Consider the following 14,290-nt stretch of genomic DNA (forward strand, 5'->3'; position numbering starts at 1 on the left):
CTGAAAATTATAGAGCATGTCCTATATCTGTCCTATACGTACCCTATATCTGTCCTATACCTACCCTATATCTGTCCTATACCTACCCTATATCTGTCCTATACGTACCCTATATCTGTCCTATACGTACGCTATATCTGTCCTATACCTACCCTATATCTGTCCTATACGTACCCTATATCTGTCCTATACCTACCTTATATCTGTCCTATACCTACCCTATATCTGTCCTATACCTACCCTATATCTGTCCTATACGTACCCTATATCTGTCCTATACGTACGCTATATCTGTCCTATACCTACCCTATATCTGTCCTATACCTACCCTATATCTGTCCTATACGTACCCTATATCTGTCCTATACGTACGCTATATCTGTCCTATACCTACCCTATATCTGTCCTATATATACCCTATATCTGTCTGCATTTGTGGCCCTGTCAATTAATTTTTAATGTATATGTCAGTGAAAACCACATGCGTGGCACTTGTATGCAGGAGGCGTAAGGCTGAGGCCCCACGTTGCATAAACGCAGCGTTTTTGTTGTAGATTTTGCTGCAGTTTATTTCAACCAAAGAATCAACCATTTAGAATCTACAGTATATTATTAACTATATGTATAATATGTACTGTTTTAGTGTCATTTTGTGCCATTTTGGTTGGTGGTGTGCCCCTGGATTTTTTAAGTGTAAAAAGTGTGCCGCGGCTCAAAAAAGGTTGAAAATCACTGGTGTGGATGATCAAACAATCACGAGTTCTAGTCCACTTGTGGAACTAAAACAGTTTTAAAAATATAAAAATGAATAAATGATAAAAGTAAAAAAACAAAAAACTTTTTCCCATTTCCCATATAAATCAAATAACCCAAAAGCTATTTGATACTAAGTTGTTAAACTATAATGCTATTTAAAAAAGTGATCAAAAAGTCATAATCCTATTAATATTATAAATGTGAAAGTTTGTGAGTTTGGATGTTTGTGGGTTTGTGTGTATGGATGTTTGGATGTTTGTTCCTCAATCACACAAAACCCGCTCGACCGATTTGGCTGAAAGTTTCCACAAACATAGTTAATACACCCGATTGCGCAATAGGCTACTTTTCGTCACAATAGCACACATACGTTTGTGCCAGGACCCCCACAAAACCCAAACTCACACCACCATCTCTGCAATCTCACACACTTTGGACCATAGCAAGCCACAAAATTCATATTGCCCTCTACAGCCTCGCCCCTAACCCCACACAATCACATATACATATACTTTACCACTTTGCCCCTCACCTTAACGATACTCTAGGGGGCTCTCTTTAACGCTCCGGAGCAGTCATGTTTGCCGACCCGCACCGCTCTGACAATCCACGACACCGCCCATCCATGTCAATACCCCTATGCGGTCTAATAAATGCAAAAAAAAAAGTTTAAAAAAAAGTAAAAAAAAAAAAATAAAAACAAATAAAAAGGATTAAAAATTCAAATCACCCCCCTTTCCCTAGAACACATATAAAAGTAGTTAAAAACTGTGAAACACATACATGTAAGGTATCCCCGCATCCGAAATCGCTGGCTCTACAAAGCTATACAAATATTTTTCCTGTTCGGTAAACGCCGTAGCGGGAAAAATGGTCAAAAGTGCCAAACCGCCATTTTTTCACTGTTTTGATTCTGATAAAAATTTGAATAAAAAGTGATCAAAACAATAACATTTCCCAAAAATGGTAGAACTACAAAGTAAACCCGGTCCCGCAAAAAAAGACGCCCTATACATCCCCGTACACGGACATATAAAAAAGTTACGGCTGTCGGAATATGACAACTTTTCAAAAAAAAAAAAATTTTTAACACAGTTTTGGATTTTTTTAAGGGGTCAAAATGTAAATAAAACCATATAAATTTGGTATCCCCGGAATCGTAACGAAACACAGAATACAGGGGACATGTCATTTTGGTTGCACAGTGAACACTGTAAAAACAAAGCCCGTAAGAAAGTCGCAGAAATGCATTTTTTCTTCAAATCCACCCCATTCAGAATTTTTTCCTGCTTCCCAGTACATTATATACAATAAATAATGGCGGCATCATGAAGAAAAATTTGTCCCAGGAAAACTTAAGACCTCATATGGCTCTGGGAGCGGAGAAATAAAAAAGTTATGGGGTTTAGAAGGAGGGGCGTCAAAAACGAAAAACGAAAATCAAAAAATGCCATCGGCGGGAAAGGGCTACCTTCAAATACTTCTGTCCCAAAGTCACTATGTACAGTTTCTCACAACACCGTATAGCAGCTCAAATACAAATTAACTTCAACACAAAAGTCTCACGTATTCTCTGAATTACAGAAACAACAAGATACAAAGTTACATTTCATATCCCATCCCTTATACACAGTACGAAAACCTTACCCGCGCCTGTATATACCCACTTCTACAATCACCGCAGATGAAGTCGCGGGTACCAGCTAGTTTGTATATACCGAGAAGTAGCATGAATATTAAATATTGCTCTACACACAAAAGTCATGCCAGTTCTGTCATCCAAAAAATAAGAAAAAGTCATGGCTGTCACAATATGGTGAATTATGACTCATTTTTGTTTGTTAGGGTTTTATTTTGAAAACTAGTAAAAAAAATCACAAAACCACATAAAGTTAATAACATGTGAAACAATAATGTTATTTTTAATGCTGAGTGAACATCAAGCAGAACAATTGCATTTTTGAAACCTCCAAATTTTAATATTCTTTTCCATATGTATGATATATTTTAATGAATAAACAGAAAACATAATAATCAACAAGGGGACATCCTCTACGTCTGGAGAAGAGGACATTTCACCAGCAACATAGATGGGGATTCTTCACAGTAAGAACAGCGAGGCTTTGGAGCTCTCTGCCCCAGGAAGTGGTGATGGCGGATTCATTAAACAAGTTCAAAGAGGGCCTGGATGCCTTTATTAAAGAGAAAAATATAACAATAGTATGATTTCATGATGTTTTGTCACAAGATGTATATGCTTATTTAAAATTCCTTAAAGGGGTTTCTTGGAACTGTACAAATCCCAGAGGAATGTAGCGTAAAAATAAATCATAGTCATGTGTCTTCTGTGCTACGATATCTGGTTGTCCATATGGTCCATTCCATTCCTGCAGTGCAGGTGACCAGTGGCTATTCTGCTATAATCACCGTAACTCACTCACTTATGGCTTTGTCCTGTGTTAAGGTTCTTGCTCTAGAGGCTGTCATGAACAGATAATTTGTGCTTGGTCCATTGGTGCTTGGATCTACACTGATCTGACACTGATGACTAGAGATGAGCGAGTAGTATTCGATCGAGTAGGTATTCGATCAAATACTACAGTATTCAAAATACTCGTACTCGATCGAGTACCACTCGCAATTCGAATGGAAAAATTAGATGCAGAATCAACGTTGATTGGCCGAATGCTATACAGTCGGCCAATCAACGCTGGTTCTTCTCCTACCTTTAGAAGTCTTCTCCGCGCAGCGTCCCCACTGCGTCTTCTGGCTCTGAATTCACTCTGCTAGACATCGGGCCTGGGCAGAGCCGACTGCACATGCCCACGCTACAAGAAAATGGCCGCTTTGACTGTAAGCGGCCGTTTTCTTGTAGTGCGGGCATGCGCAGTCGGCTCTGCCCAGGCCCGATGCCTGGCAGAGTGAATTCAGAGCCGGAAGATGTCGCAGGGACGCTGCACGGAGAAGACTTTTTGGAGAATCCAGCCCGACTCTCACTCGTGGACTTGGTAAGTTCAATTTGATTGAATGTTGCCTACCCCTGAAACGAGCATTTTTCCCCCATAGACTATAATAGGATTCAATATTCGATTCGAGTAGTCGAATATTGAGGGGCTACTTGGAACGAATATCAAATATCGAATATTTAACTACTCGCTCATCTGTACTGATGACAAATCACAAGTATAGGTTATCACTAGCAAAACATCTCCCAGCCCAGAAAACTCTTTAAGGCTAACGCCCTGCAGCAATAAAGTGCTGTGGAAAAAAACGCAGCGGCAACACATTGCGGTTCTTCCCGTAGCGCTTTAAACAAAAAGATAGTGGGGCTTTCCTCTGTGTACTGTCTGTTACAATTATATCTATGGGAAACCGCCAGCATTTCCGTAGGTATAATTGACATGCTGCGATTTCCAAAACCACGCCAGTTTTGTAAATCGCGGCATGTCTGCACAGTGGTTTTTACCGCAAAGTGGACATGGGATTCACTTGAATCCTATCCACTTTGCCTGTACTGTAAAATGCCACTATTTTCCCGTGACGTTTCTGCCACGGGCAAATTGCATCGTTTCTGGTCCATGGGTCCCTGGCCTATGGCCAAGGCCAGTGGCGTAACTATGAATGGTGGGGCCACGTGGCAAACTTTTGACATGCCCCCCCCAACTAACACCAACGTCGAAGACCTCGACCAACCCCCTCCTACGCATTCCTGCGCTCTCTATTATCCCCCATAGTGGGCCCTGCACACAGTATTATCCCCCATAGTGGCCCCTGCACATAGTATTATTCCCCATAGTGGCCCCTGCACACAGTATTATCCCCCATAGTGGCTGCTGCACCCAGTATTATGTCTCACTGTGGACACCCATAAACAATTATCATACTCTGAGGTCTTTTCAGACACCAGAGTATAATAATCGGAGACCCGGGGGAATAAAAACATAAAAAACTACTGTTTCTTACCTGTCCCCCGGCTCCTACGCTGTTGGCCTCCGCTGCCGTCCTTCTGCAATGACGTCGGACGTCACATGACCCGGGACGCAGGCCGGGTTCATTTGACGTCAGACGTCAGACAAGTAGGAAGGAGGCCTGGCAGGATCGTGGAGAGGTAAGTAACAGTGTTTGTTATTTTTCTTACCTCTCCTGGTCCGCCAATCATTATACTCGGGGGTCCGAAAAGACCCCCAAGTATAATGATAGCAGCGGTAGCGGCTGTCACCGGGCCCCCAATGTCCCGGGCCATGTGGCAGCTGCCTCTGCTGCTATGACGGTAGTTACGCCACTGGCCAAGGCCGCACATTGCAGAAAAGCTGCTTTCTTTGAGCCAAAGCAAGCATTGGATTGAGCATCAGGGAGAAGTACAAGGTTTCCTTTATATTTCTCATTCCTTTTGTAGCCACTATGGCTCAAAAAATCGCAAGAAAACTTGAAACAAAATAAGCAGCTTTTCCACAATGTGGGGCCGTAGCCTTAAGGATCAAACTAGGCTGCTTCCCTAACAGGATTGTGCACGTCTTGCACGACATTATACATCTTGTGACAAAATATCATAAAATCATGTCTGTTTGAAATGCTAATAACTTTAGGCCACAGGTACACAACATATAGTTCTTTGAAGGGGGGACTATGCTAAAATTTTTAGATGTTTTGATAACATTAAACAAATATTCCTTTTATTAATTTAGGGGTGCTTTTTAGATCCTATTAATATTATAAATGTGAAAGTTTGTGAGTTTGGATGTTTGTGGGTTTGTGTGTTTGGATGTTTGGATGTTTGTTCCTCAATCATGCAAAACCCGCTCGACCGATTTGGCTGAAAGTTTCCACAAACATAGTTAATACACCCGATTGCGCAATAGGCTACTTTTCGTCACAATAGCGCACATACGTTTGTGCCAGGACCCCCACAAAACCCAAACTCACACCACCATCTCTGCAATCTCACACACTTTGGACCATAGCAAGCCACAAAATTCATATTGCCCTCTACAGCCTCGCCCCTAACCCCACACAATCTCATATACATATACTTTACCACTTTGCCCCTCACCTTAACGATACTCTAGGGGGCTCTCTTTAACGCTCCGGAACAGTCATGTTTGCCGACCCGCACCGCTCTGACAATCCACGACACCGCCCACCCATGTCAATACTCCTAGGAGGTCTAATAAATGCAAAAAAAAAAGTCTAAAAAAAAAGTAAAAAAAATATAAAAACAAATAAAAAGGATTAAAAATTCAAATCACCCCCCTTTCCCTAGAACACATATAAAAGTAGTTAAAAACTGTGAAACACATACAGTCCTATGAAAAAGTTTGGGCACCCCTATTAATCTTAATCATTTTTAGTTCTAAATATTTTGGTGTTTGCAACAGCCATTTCAGTTTGATATATCTAATAACTGATGGACACAGTAAAATTTCAGGATTGAAATGAGGTTTATTGTACTAACAGAAAATGCGCAATATGCATTAAACCAAAATTTGACCGGTACAAAAATATGGGCACCTCAACAGAAAAGTGACATTAATATTTAGTACATCCTCCTTTTGCAAATATAACAGCCTCTAGTCGCTTCCTGTAGCTTTTAATCAGTTCCTGGATCCTGGATGAAGGTATTTTGGACCATTCCTCTTTACAAAACAATTCAAGCTCAGTTAAGTTAGATGGTCGCCGAACATGGACAGCCCGCTCTCAAATGATCTGAAAACAAAGATTGTTCAACATAGTTGTTCAGGGGAAGGATACAAAACGTTGTCTCAGAGATTTAACCTGTCAGTTTCCACTGTGAGGAACATAGTAAGGAAATGGAAGACCACAGGGACAGTTCTTGTTAAGCCCAGAAGTGGCAGGCCAAGAAAAATATCAGAAAGGCAGAGAAGAAGAATGGTGAGAACAGTCAAGGACAATCCACAGACCACCTCCAAAGAGCTGCAGCATCATCTTGCTGCAGATGGTGTCACTGTGCATCGGTCAACTATACAGCGCACTTTGCACAAGGAGAAGCTGTATGGGAGAGTGATGAGAAAGAAGCCGTTTCTGCACGTACGCCACAAATAGAGTTGCCTGAGGTATGCAAAAGCACATTTGGAGAAGCCAATTTCATTTTGGAAACAAAGATTGAGTTGTTTGGTTATAAAAAAAGGCGTTATGCATGGCGTCCAAAAAGAAACAGCATTCCAAGAAAAACACTTGCTACCCACTGTAAAATTTGGTGGAGGTTCCATCATGCTTTGGGGCTGTGTGGCCAATGCCGGCACCGGGAATCTTGTTAAAGTTGAGGGCCGCATGGATTCCACTCAGTATCAGCAGATTCTTGAGAATAATGTTCAAGAATCAGTGACGAAGTTGAAGTTACGCCGGGGATGGATATTTCAGCAAGACAATGATCCAAAACACCGCTCCAAATCCTCAGGCATTCATGCAGAGGAACAATTACAATGTTCTGGAATGGCCATCCCAGTCCCCAGACCTGAATATCATTGAACATCTGTGGGATGATTTGAAGTGGGCTGTCCATGCTCGGCGACCATCTAACTTAACTGAACTTGAATTGTTTATCCAAAATACCTTTATCCAGGATCCAGGAACTGATTAAAAGCTACAGGAAGCGACTAGAGGCTGTTATCTTTGCAAAAGGAGGATGTACTAAATATTAATGTCACTTTTCTGTTGAGGTGCCCATACTTTTGCACCGGTCAAATTTTGGTTTAATGCATATTGCACATTTTCTGTTAGTACAATAAACCTCATTTCAATCCTGAAATATTACTGTGTCCATCAGTTATTAGATATATCAAACTGAAATGGCTGTTATAAACACCAAAATATTTAGAACTAAAAATGATTAAGATTAATAGGGGTGCCCAAACTTTTTCATAGAACTGTACATGTTAGGTATCCCCGCATCCGAAATCGCTGGCTCTACAAAGCTATACAAATATTTTTCCTGTTCGGTAAACACCGTAGCGGGAAAAATGGTCAAAAGTGCCAAACCGCCGTTTTTTCACTGTTTTGATTCTGATAAAAATTTGAATAAAAAGTGATCAAAACAATAACATTTCCCGAAAATGGTAGAACTACAAAGTACACCCGGTCCTGCAAAAAAAAGACGCCCTATACATTCCCGTACACGGACGTATAAAAAAGTTACGGCTGTCGGAATATGACAACTTTTAAAAAAAAATAAAAAAATTAACACAGTTTTGGATTTTTTTAAGGGGTCAAAATGTAAATAAAACCATATAAATTTGGTATCCCCGGAATCGTAACGAAACACAGAATACAGGGGACATGTCATTTTGGTTGCACAGTGAACGCTGTAAAAACAAAGCCCGTAAGAAATTCGCAGAAATGCATTTTTTCTTCAAATCCACCCCATTCAGAATTTTTTCCTGCTTCCCAGTACATTATATACAATAAATAATGGCGGCATCATGAAGAAAAATTTGTCCCAGGAAAACTTAAGACCTCATATGGCTCTGGGAGCGGAGAAATAAAAAAGTTATGGGGTTTAGAAGGAGGGGAGTCAAAAACGAAAAACGAAAATCAAAAAATGCCATCGGCGGGAAAGGGCTACCTTCAAATACTTCTGTCCCAAAGTCACTATGTAAAGTTTCTCACAACACCGTATAGCAGCTCAAATACAAATTAACTTCAACACAAAAGTCTCACGTATTCTCTGAATTATAGCAAAAACAAGATACAAAGTTACAATTTCATATCCCATACCTTATACACAGTACGAAAACCTTACCCGCACCTGTATATACCCACTGCTACAATCACCGCAGACGAAGTTGCGGGTACCAGCTAGTATTTAATATTTGATTAAATGATCTTAATCTCTACCCATGTCCAGGTTAGCTGAATACTTTGACTGCCATACATGAAGTCAATACAATTTTGCACAATGTTGTTTTTGAGCCAATAACCTTTCAACCGCCCTCCTAACATCTTTGTTCCTCAATGTATAAATAAGAGGATTTGCTGCCGGAGTAACAATAGTCACCAATATGGCACTTATTCGGTCTTGTTCTAGTGAGTTCTGTGTGGATGGACTCAGGTACATAAACATTGCTGTTCCAATATACAAAACGACAACAGTGATGTGAGACGTACAAGTAGAGAAGGCCTTCCATCTATCTCGACTGGACCGAATGTTCAGAAGATGCCTTCCAATGTACATATAGGACACAATGATCAGTGAAAACGTACTGACAGACACAAGAGCAAAAATACCCGATACCAGGAGCTCACCTTGCTTGGTATCTGCACAGGCAAGCTTCATAATAGGTTTTATGTCACAATAGAAATTTGTAACTTGCCTTTTGTTACAATAAGGCAACCTAAACGTTATAATTGTTTGACATACTGAATATAGAAATCCAATGAGCCAACAGCTGGAAGCCAACTGGATACAAGATGTTCTTCCCATAAGGACGTGGTATCTTAGAGGGTTACAAATGGCAACATATCTATCATAAGACATGGAAGTCAGAAGAAGAGCTTCAGTGCTCCCCAAAAAGTGGAAAAAGTGGAGCTGTGCTATACACCCAAAGATGGATATCATCTTGTCACCTATAAGTAAGCCAGATAGCATCTTGGGTACAGTGGTGGTTGAGTAGAAGATGTCCAGGAATGAAAGATTAGCCAAGAAGAAATACATTGGTTTGTAAAGAGATCGGTCAGTAACTATGAGAAGAACAATGCTGAGATTTCCTGATAAATTGAAAAGATAAAACATGAGAAAGATCACGAAGAGGAAGATCTGAAGATCCGGTTCATCGGTGATACCCAAAAGGATGAAACCTTCTATAAAGGTCACATTGTCTGTCTCCATTTCACTATATCTCTACGAACAACTGATGATTTCCAACCATATTCAGACATTGATCTTCAGTATTTATTGCAATATTTTATGTTAACCAGTTAATGTTCTTAGTCTTTATTGTACAACATCCATTTGCAAAAAATTATTGTTAGCAATTTGTTGGTTTTCTTCATTTACAAAAAATCACATGGTCATATAAAATAACAATTCTCTATGTAGTTGAAATTTTCCAAAATTCTAGTGCCATGAACGCCAATATTGTTAGAAAAGTAAGATTTTCATAAAAAAAGAAGGCAATTTTTGATATACTAGGGTACAAAGTCACACATACTGTCTCTACCTACATCTAAAGAATTTTCATCCAGAACTGGTCAAAATGACATTCTAGAATGCTCAAGTCGAAAGTCAAATGTTGACACTTCTTCTCCACGTTGGTTGATGTTGCCCACTAGTACCAGTTATCTAGCAGCAAAGAGAATCACAGACCTTTGGGATGTTTTAGTGTTTGCAGTAGATGGCCAATATAGATCAAAATGTGTACAGAGCTCTCCATACTCTCCAAAGTTGATGAATGACTCTTTATTCATAAGAACGTTGGACAGTCCACATGTCAATTAACAATTTTGGACCTTGGTCAAGCCATCTTGAAAATACATACATTTCACTATTCTATTCTTGTTAAGTACTGCTAAATAAGTATAACATGATATAATAAGTAGCAAAATCATCAACTAAAACGTTACCTTAGAAGTGAGTATCAATCAGTAAGGTCCACAGTACGGGGAAAGGGAACCCAAAGGGCAAAGGTCTGGTGATGGGTCCATTCAAGGTTATTGATGTTCATATACACAAGCAATACCTAATGATGTCTAAAAGGAACATACAAAGTATAATATTTACATTGGTTATGGAAGAGATAAGTATGATTCCAGCAGCCACTTTAGGTTACCACATACACATCCACCTGCCTTGAAGAGAAAACAATCGGATATTAATGGAGATTTCCCTAGGTGTATATTGACTGCTCTCCATGTTTCTGATGCCGTCACCTTCATATTCTCACGCTCTCAGTTTTACCATGATTTACTAACTGCTGTATTATTTCAGATATTGTAGTATATAAATCTTGGCCGGAAGGGGCACAGGACTTCTTCTGACATGCCGGTAACATAACGAAGATAAATAAAAAGGTAGGACTGTACTCCAGAAGGTTATGGTTCTTAACTAATTTATTAAATTGTATCGGGTGCTACTAAAACCCTTCGTCAGGCAACAAGAAAACAATAAAAAGGATCAATTATAGTGGAGTTCCTGTAAATGAGTCTCATGGGTTCCGCCTGCTGGCACAAAGACAAGCATTCTCAGCCGGAGAGGCAATAGTACATAATATGGCCAAGACAGCTTCGCATGGCTGGTTAGAAGTCAGAAGAATGTCCCAATGGTATGGGAATTTCAAGTAATTCGGTCTGTTATTGGACAGTCCTGTAAAGATGTGTAAGTTACCGGGGTCCATCGCCTGGCGGACCCGATGAGACTGATTTACAGGAACTCCACTTTAGTCGAAAGCCCGGGCCACATTCGATTGATCCTCTATATTGTTATCTTGTGCCTGACGAAGGGTTTAATAAATTTAATTACTATGAAAAAAAAAAATTATGAATAACCTTGCAGTTCTACCATTTTATTTAACTACTAATATATGGGGAGGTGGTCAGCCCCTCGTGGAATGTGCACCCTACTTGTAAATCCACAACCTGAGAGCTACCTGACCCCTAACCTTAATGACATGACTAAGGTCCTAAATCCAAACACATGAGAAGATTGACTGGGCATATTGTAATATGTGTATGTGTATCTGTAGGTGTGTGAACTATTAAAGGAGCTTTCAAGGCTAAACAATATTTACAACCGGTCCTTAGAATAAGTCCTCAATACTAGAACAGTCTAAACAAAGGACTAGATAATATTACCTTAAAATCCTGAACCTTCACACCAGAAGATGTTATTCCTCCTAATTTATTAGAAGATTCCTAGTCATTTATATAGAAGATGATTTTATCCTTGGAGACTAATTATATATATAATAAAGTCCCTTTGGAAATTATGTTGAAGCAACAAATAACATTAATGAAAATAAGGAGACTAATATGTATTTCATACAGAAGAAAGAGTGACGTTATTGTAAGAGTTATAAGAAAAGTATAAGAGCTACAGATACACTCATTGACCAACAAAATAATGCGCCAAGACTAGGGTTGAGCTGATCTTGACTTTTCAGCATCAATTTTAAAATCCGATTTCCAATCATTTTTCATTCGAACCCGATCTCGATCCCAATTCCGATCCCAATGCAAGTCAATGGGATTTTTTTATTAATCGGAGATCGGATTTTAAAAGCAATCCTACCCCCTAGTGTCCACTTACCTCCAGAGATGGCCGGTCCTGCGCCCCGTGCCTTCATTCTTCGCCTCGCTGCTGCTCCATGCTGCTTTTTTTCCTTCGCTGCCCCCTCCCTGCCAGGTTAGGAGAGTGTGGGTGGGTACTGGGAGAGGAGACGTCACTAACCTGTGAGGCGGGGCAGCAAGGCAAGAAGAAGGAGGGCACTGGAGCAGCCATCTCTAGAGGTAAGTAGCTGCTAGAGATTTAGTTTAGCCTTCCAGTCGAATGAATGAAGGCAGCCGGCGCGCAGGGGGTTAAGGCTGTGTGTCGGCTGCTTCCATTCATTCCTATGGAACTACAGCGGAGCCTTCACACTGAATATACAGCGCATACTCAGTGTTAAGGCTAAGCAAAGCATTGTGGGATAAATGACCAATCTCGATCCCACATAAAAAGATCGTGTTCGGAATTCCGATGGCGATCGTGAAATTTTCTCGATCGCCGATCGGAATCCGATCTTTTCCGAACACGATCGCTCAACCCTAGCCAAGACAGATTTGTAGTGGTCGAGTGAAACTTTCTATGGGTAACTGTAAATATGATATATGTAAGTGATTACAATATTAGAGCTGTACAACTGAAAGGGGGTTCTAGTAGCGTGTTGGGATGTCTATAACCTGGATGTAAGATAAAAGTCAGTTGGGTTTGTAGATCCTGCACACTCATAGGTCGACAAAGCTGTCAATCCCAGCTGGTCTCATACATGCTGGATTGATGATGATGATGATGATTATTATTATTATTATTATTATTATTTATAGAGCACCATGAATTCCATGGTGTTTTACATTTGAGGGTTTACAAAATACACAAACAAATATAATACTAATAGTGACCAACTGGCACAGTGGGATAGAGGGCCCTGCCCATGAGGGCTTACATTCTATGAGGGAAGAGGGATAGAGACAGAAGGTGAGGGGGGAGGCTGTACAGATGGCGGTGTAGTGACAGTAGTGTTATTGGAGGTTGTAGGCCTTCCTGAATAGGTGAGTCTTCAGGGCCTTCTTGAAGTCTGTGGTTGTGGGGGTCAGTCTTATGTGTCTTGGATATGGTTGTGTGAAGAGTGGATAAGAGCAAAGCGGAGTAGGAGGTCTTTGGAGGATCTGAGGTTATGTGTGGGCAGGTAGCGGGAGATTAGGTCAGGGATATATGGAGAGGACAGGTCTGGATGGCTTTGTATGTTAGTGTTAGTATTTTGAAATCTATTTGCTGGGAAATGGGTAGCTGTTAAATATTATGTTTACAATATTCTCTAGCAGACATGGGGTTAACACTCTACTGACATCATAGTCTTATATTCTGGGAACATGGGTGCGGTTAGAGTACACCATTTTAGAAATCTCCTTACATAGCTACAAGATGGAAGGTAACACCCCCTCTCATGAATATAAATGAGTAAGAAATACACATGTCTGGGTCTGTCTTTGGGGAAGACGAGGGGAAGACCAGGAGGTCTGTCTTTGGGAACACCAGGGTGGGTGGTCCAGGCAGATGGACATCCATGGACGTCGTAACCAGCCCAAGTCCACCAACCAGATGACAAGCATGAATCAAGCTGTAACTACAAGATATCCAGATGATTTAACTTCTCTGAAGATGTAAGCTATTGACAATTGACTGATATTTGTGTTATTTGGACACTTTCCCTGTTCCTGTGTTTTCCTTCAAGATATTAATAAACCCTTACACTGATTTATAACAAGCTGACTCCTTCCTATCGTGGATAAGGCCTACAACACGTGGCACAACTATCTCCCCCAACTTCAAGGATATTTAACAGTAGCCATTAACAGTAGCTGAGGGAGAGGTGTATTAAGCGAGCAGCACAGTTTAAAGTAGACTGGAGAAGGGTGAGAGTATTCGCTCGGGGGCCATGGAGAAGGGTGTTACTATAATCTAAATGGGAGATTATGAGGGCATGGACTAGCATCTTTGTAGTTTCAGGTGTAAATAATGGGAATTGGGATCGAGATTGGGTTCGAATGAAAAATGATCGGAAATCGGATTTTAAAATCGATCCTGAAAAGTCAGGATCGGCTCAACCCTAGTGGAGAGCTTTTAATCAGTGATGGTAGAGAAACAAGATGAAGCGCACAAAGCAGTTGAGTAGAGTGGTTGTTGGGGTTATAGGGTGAAACTGTCTCTGATAGTGTTAATTTTGCTTTTGAAATAACAGGAAAAGTCATCAACTGAGATAAGTGATGTCTGAGAGGGCACAGGGGACACAGAAGGGAGTAGAAGGTGGTGAATAGCTGTTTGGGG

At 40.5% G+C, this 14,290-nt stretch overlaps 1 protein-coding gene across 1 annotated transcript; it reads right to left on the reverse strand.

Annotated features, from left to right (window-relative positions):
• Positions 1 to 8,650: 8,650 nt before the first annotated feature.
• Positions 8,651 to 9,598, reverse strand: LOC142214509 (olfactory receptor 12D1-like). The gene has a single exon (XM_075283456.1). It carries the CDS (start codon positions 9,596 to 9,598, stop codon positions 8,651 to 8,653), a length of 948 nt encoding a protein of 315 aa, XP_075139557.1.
• Positions 9,599 to 14,290: the final 4,692 nt, after the last annotated feature.

Source organism: Leptodactylus fuscus, chromosome 7 (assembly GCF_031893055.1).
Source record: "Leptodactylus fuscus isolate aLepFus1 chromosome 7, aLepFus1.hap2, whole genome shotgun sequence".
Classification (NCBI taxonomy): Eukaryota; Metazoa; Chordata; class Amphibia; order Anura; family Leptodactylidae; genus Leptodactylus; species Leptodactylus fuscus.

Excerpts from the sequence above, each read along its gene's own strand:
- LOC142214509 (XM_075283456.1), bottom strand. The coding sequence starts at position 9,598 with ATGGAGACAGACAATGTGACCTTTATAGAAGGTTTCATCCTTTTGGGT.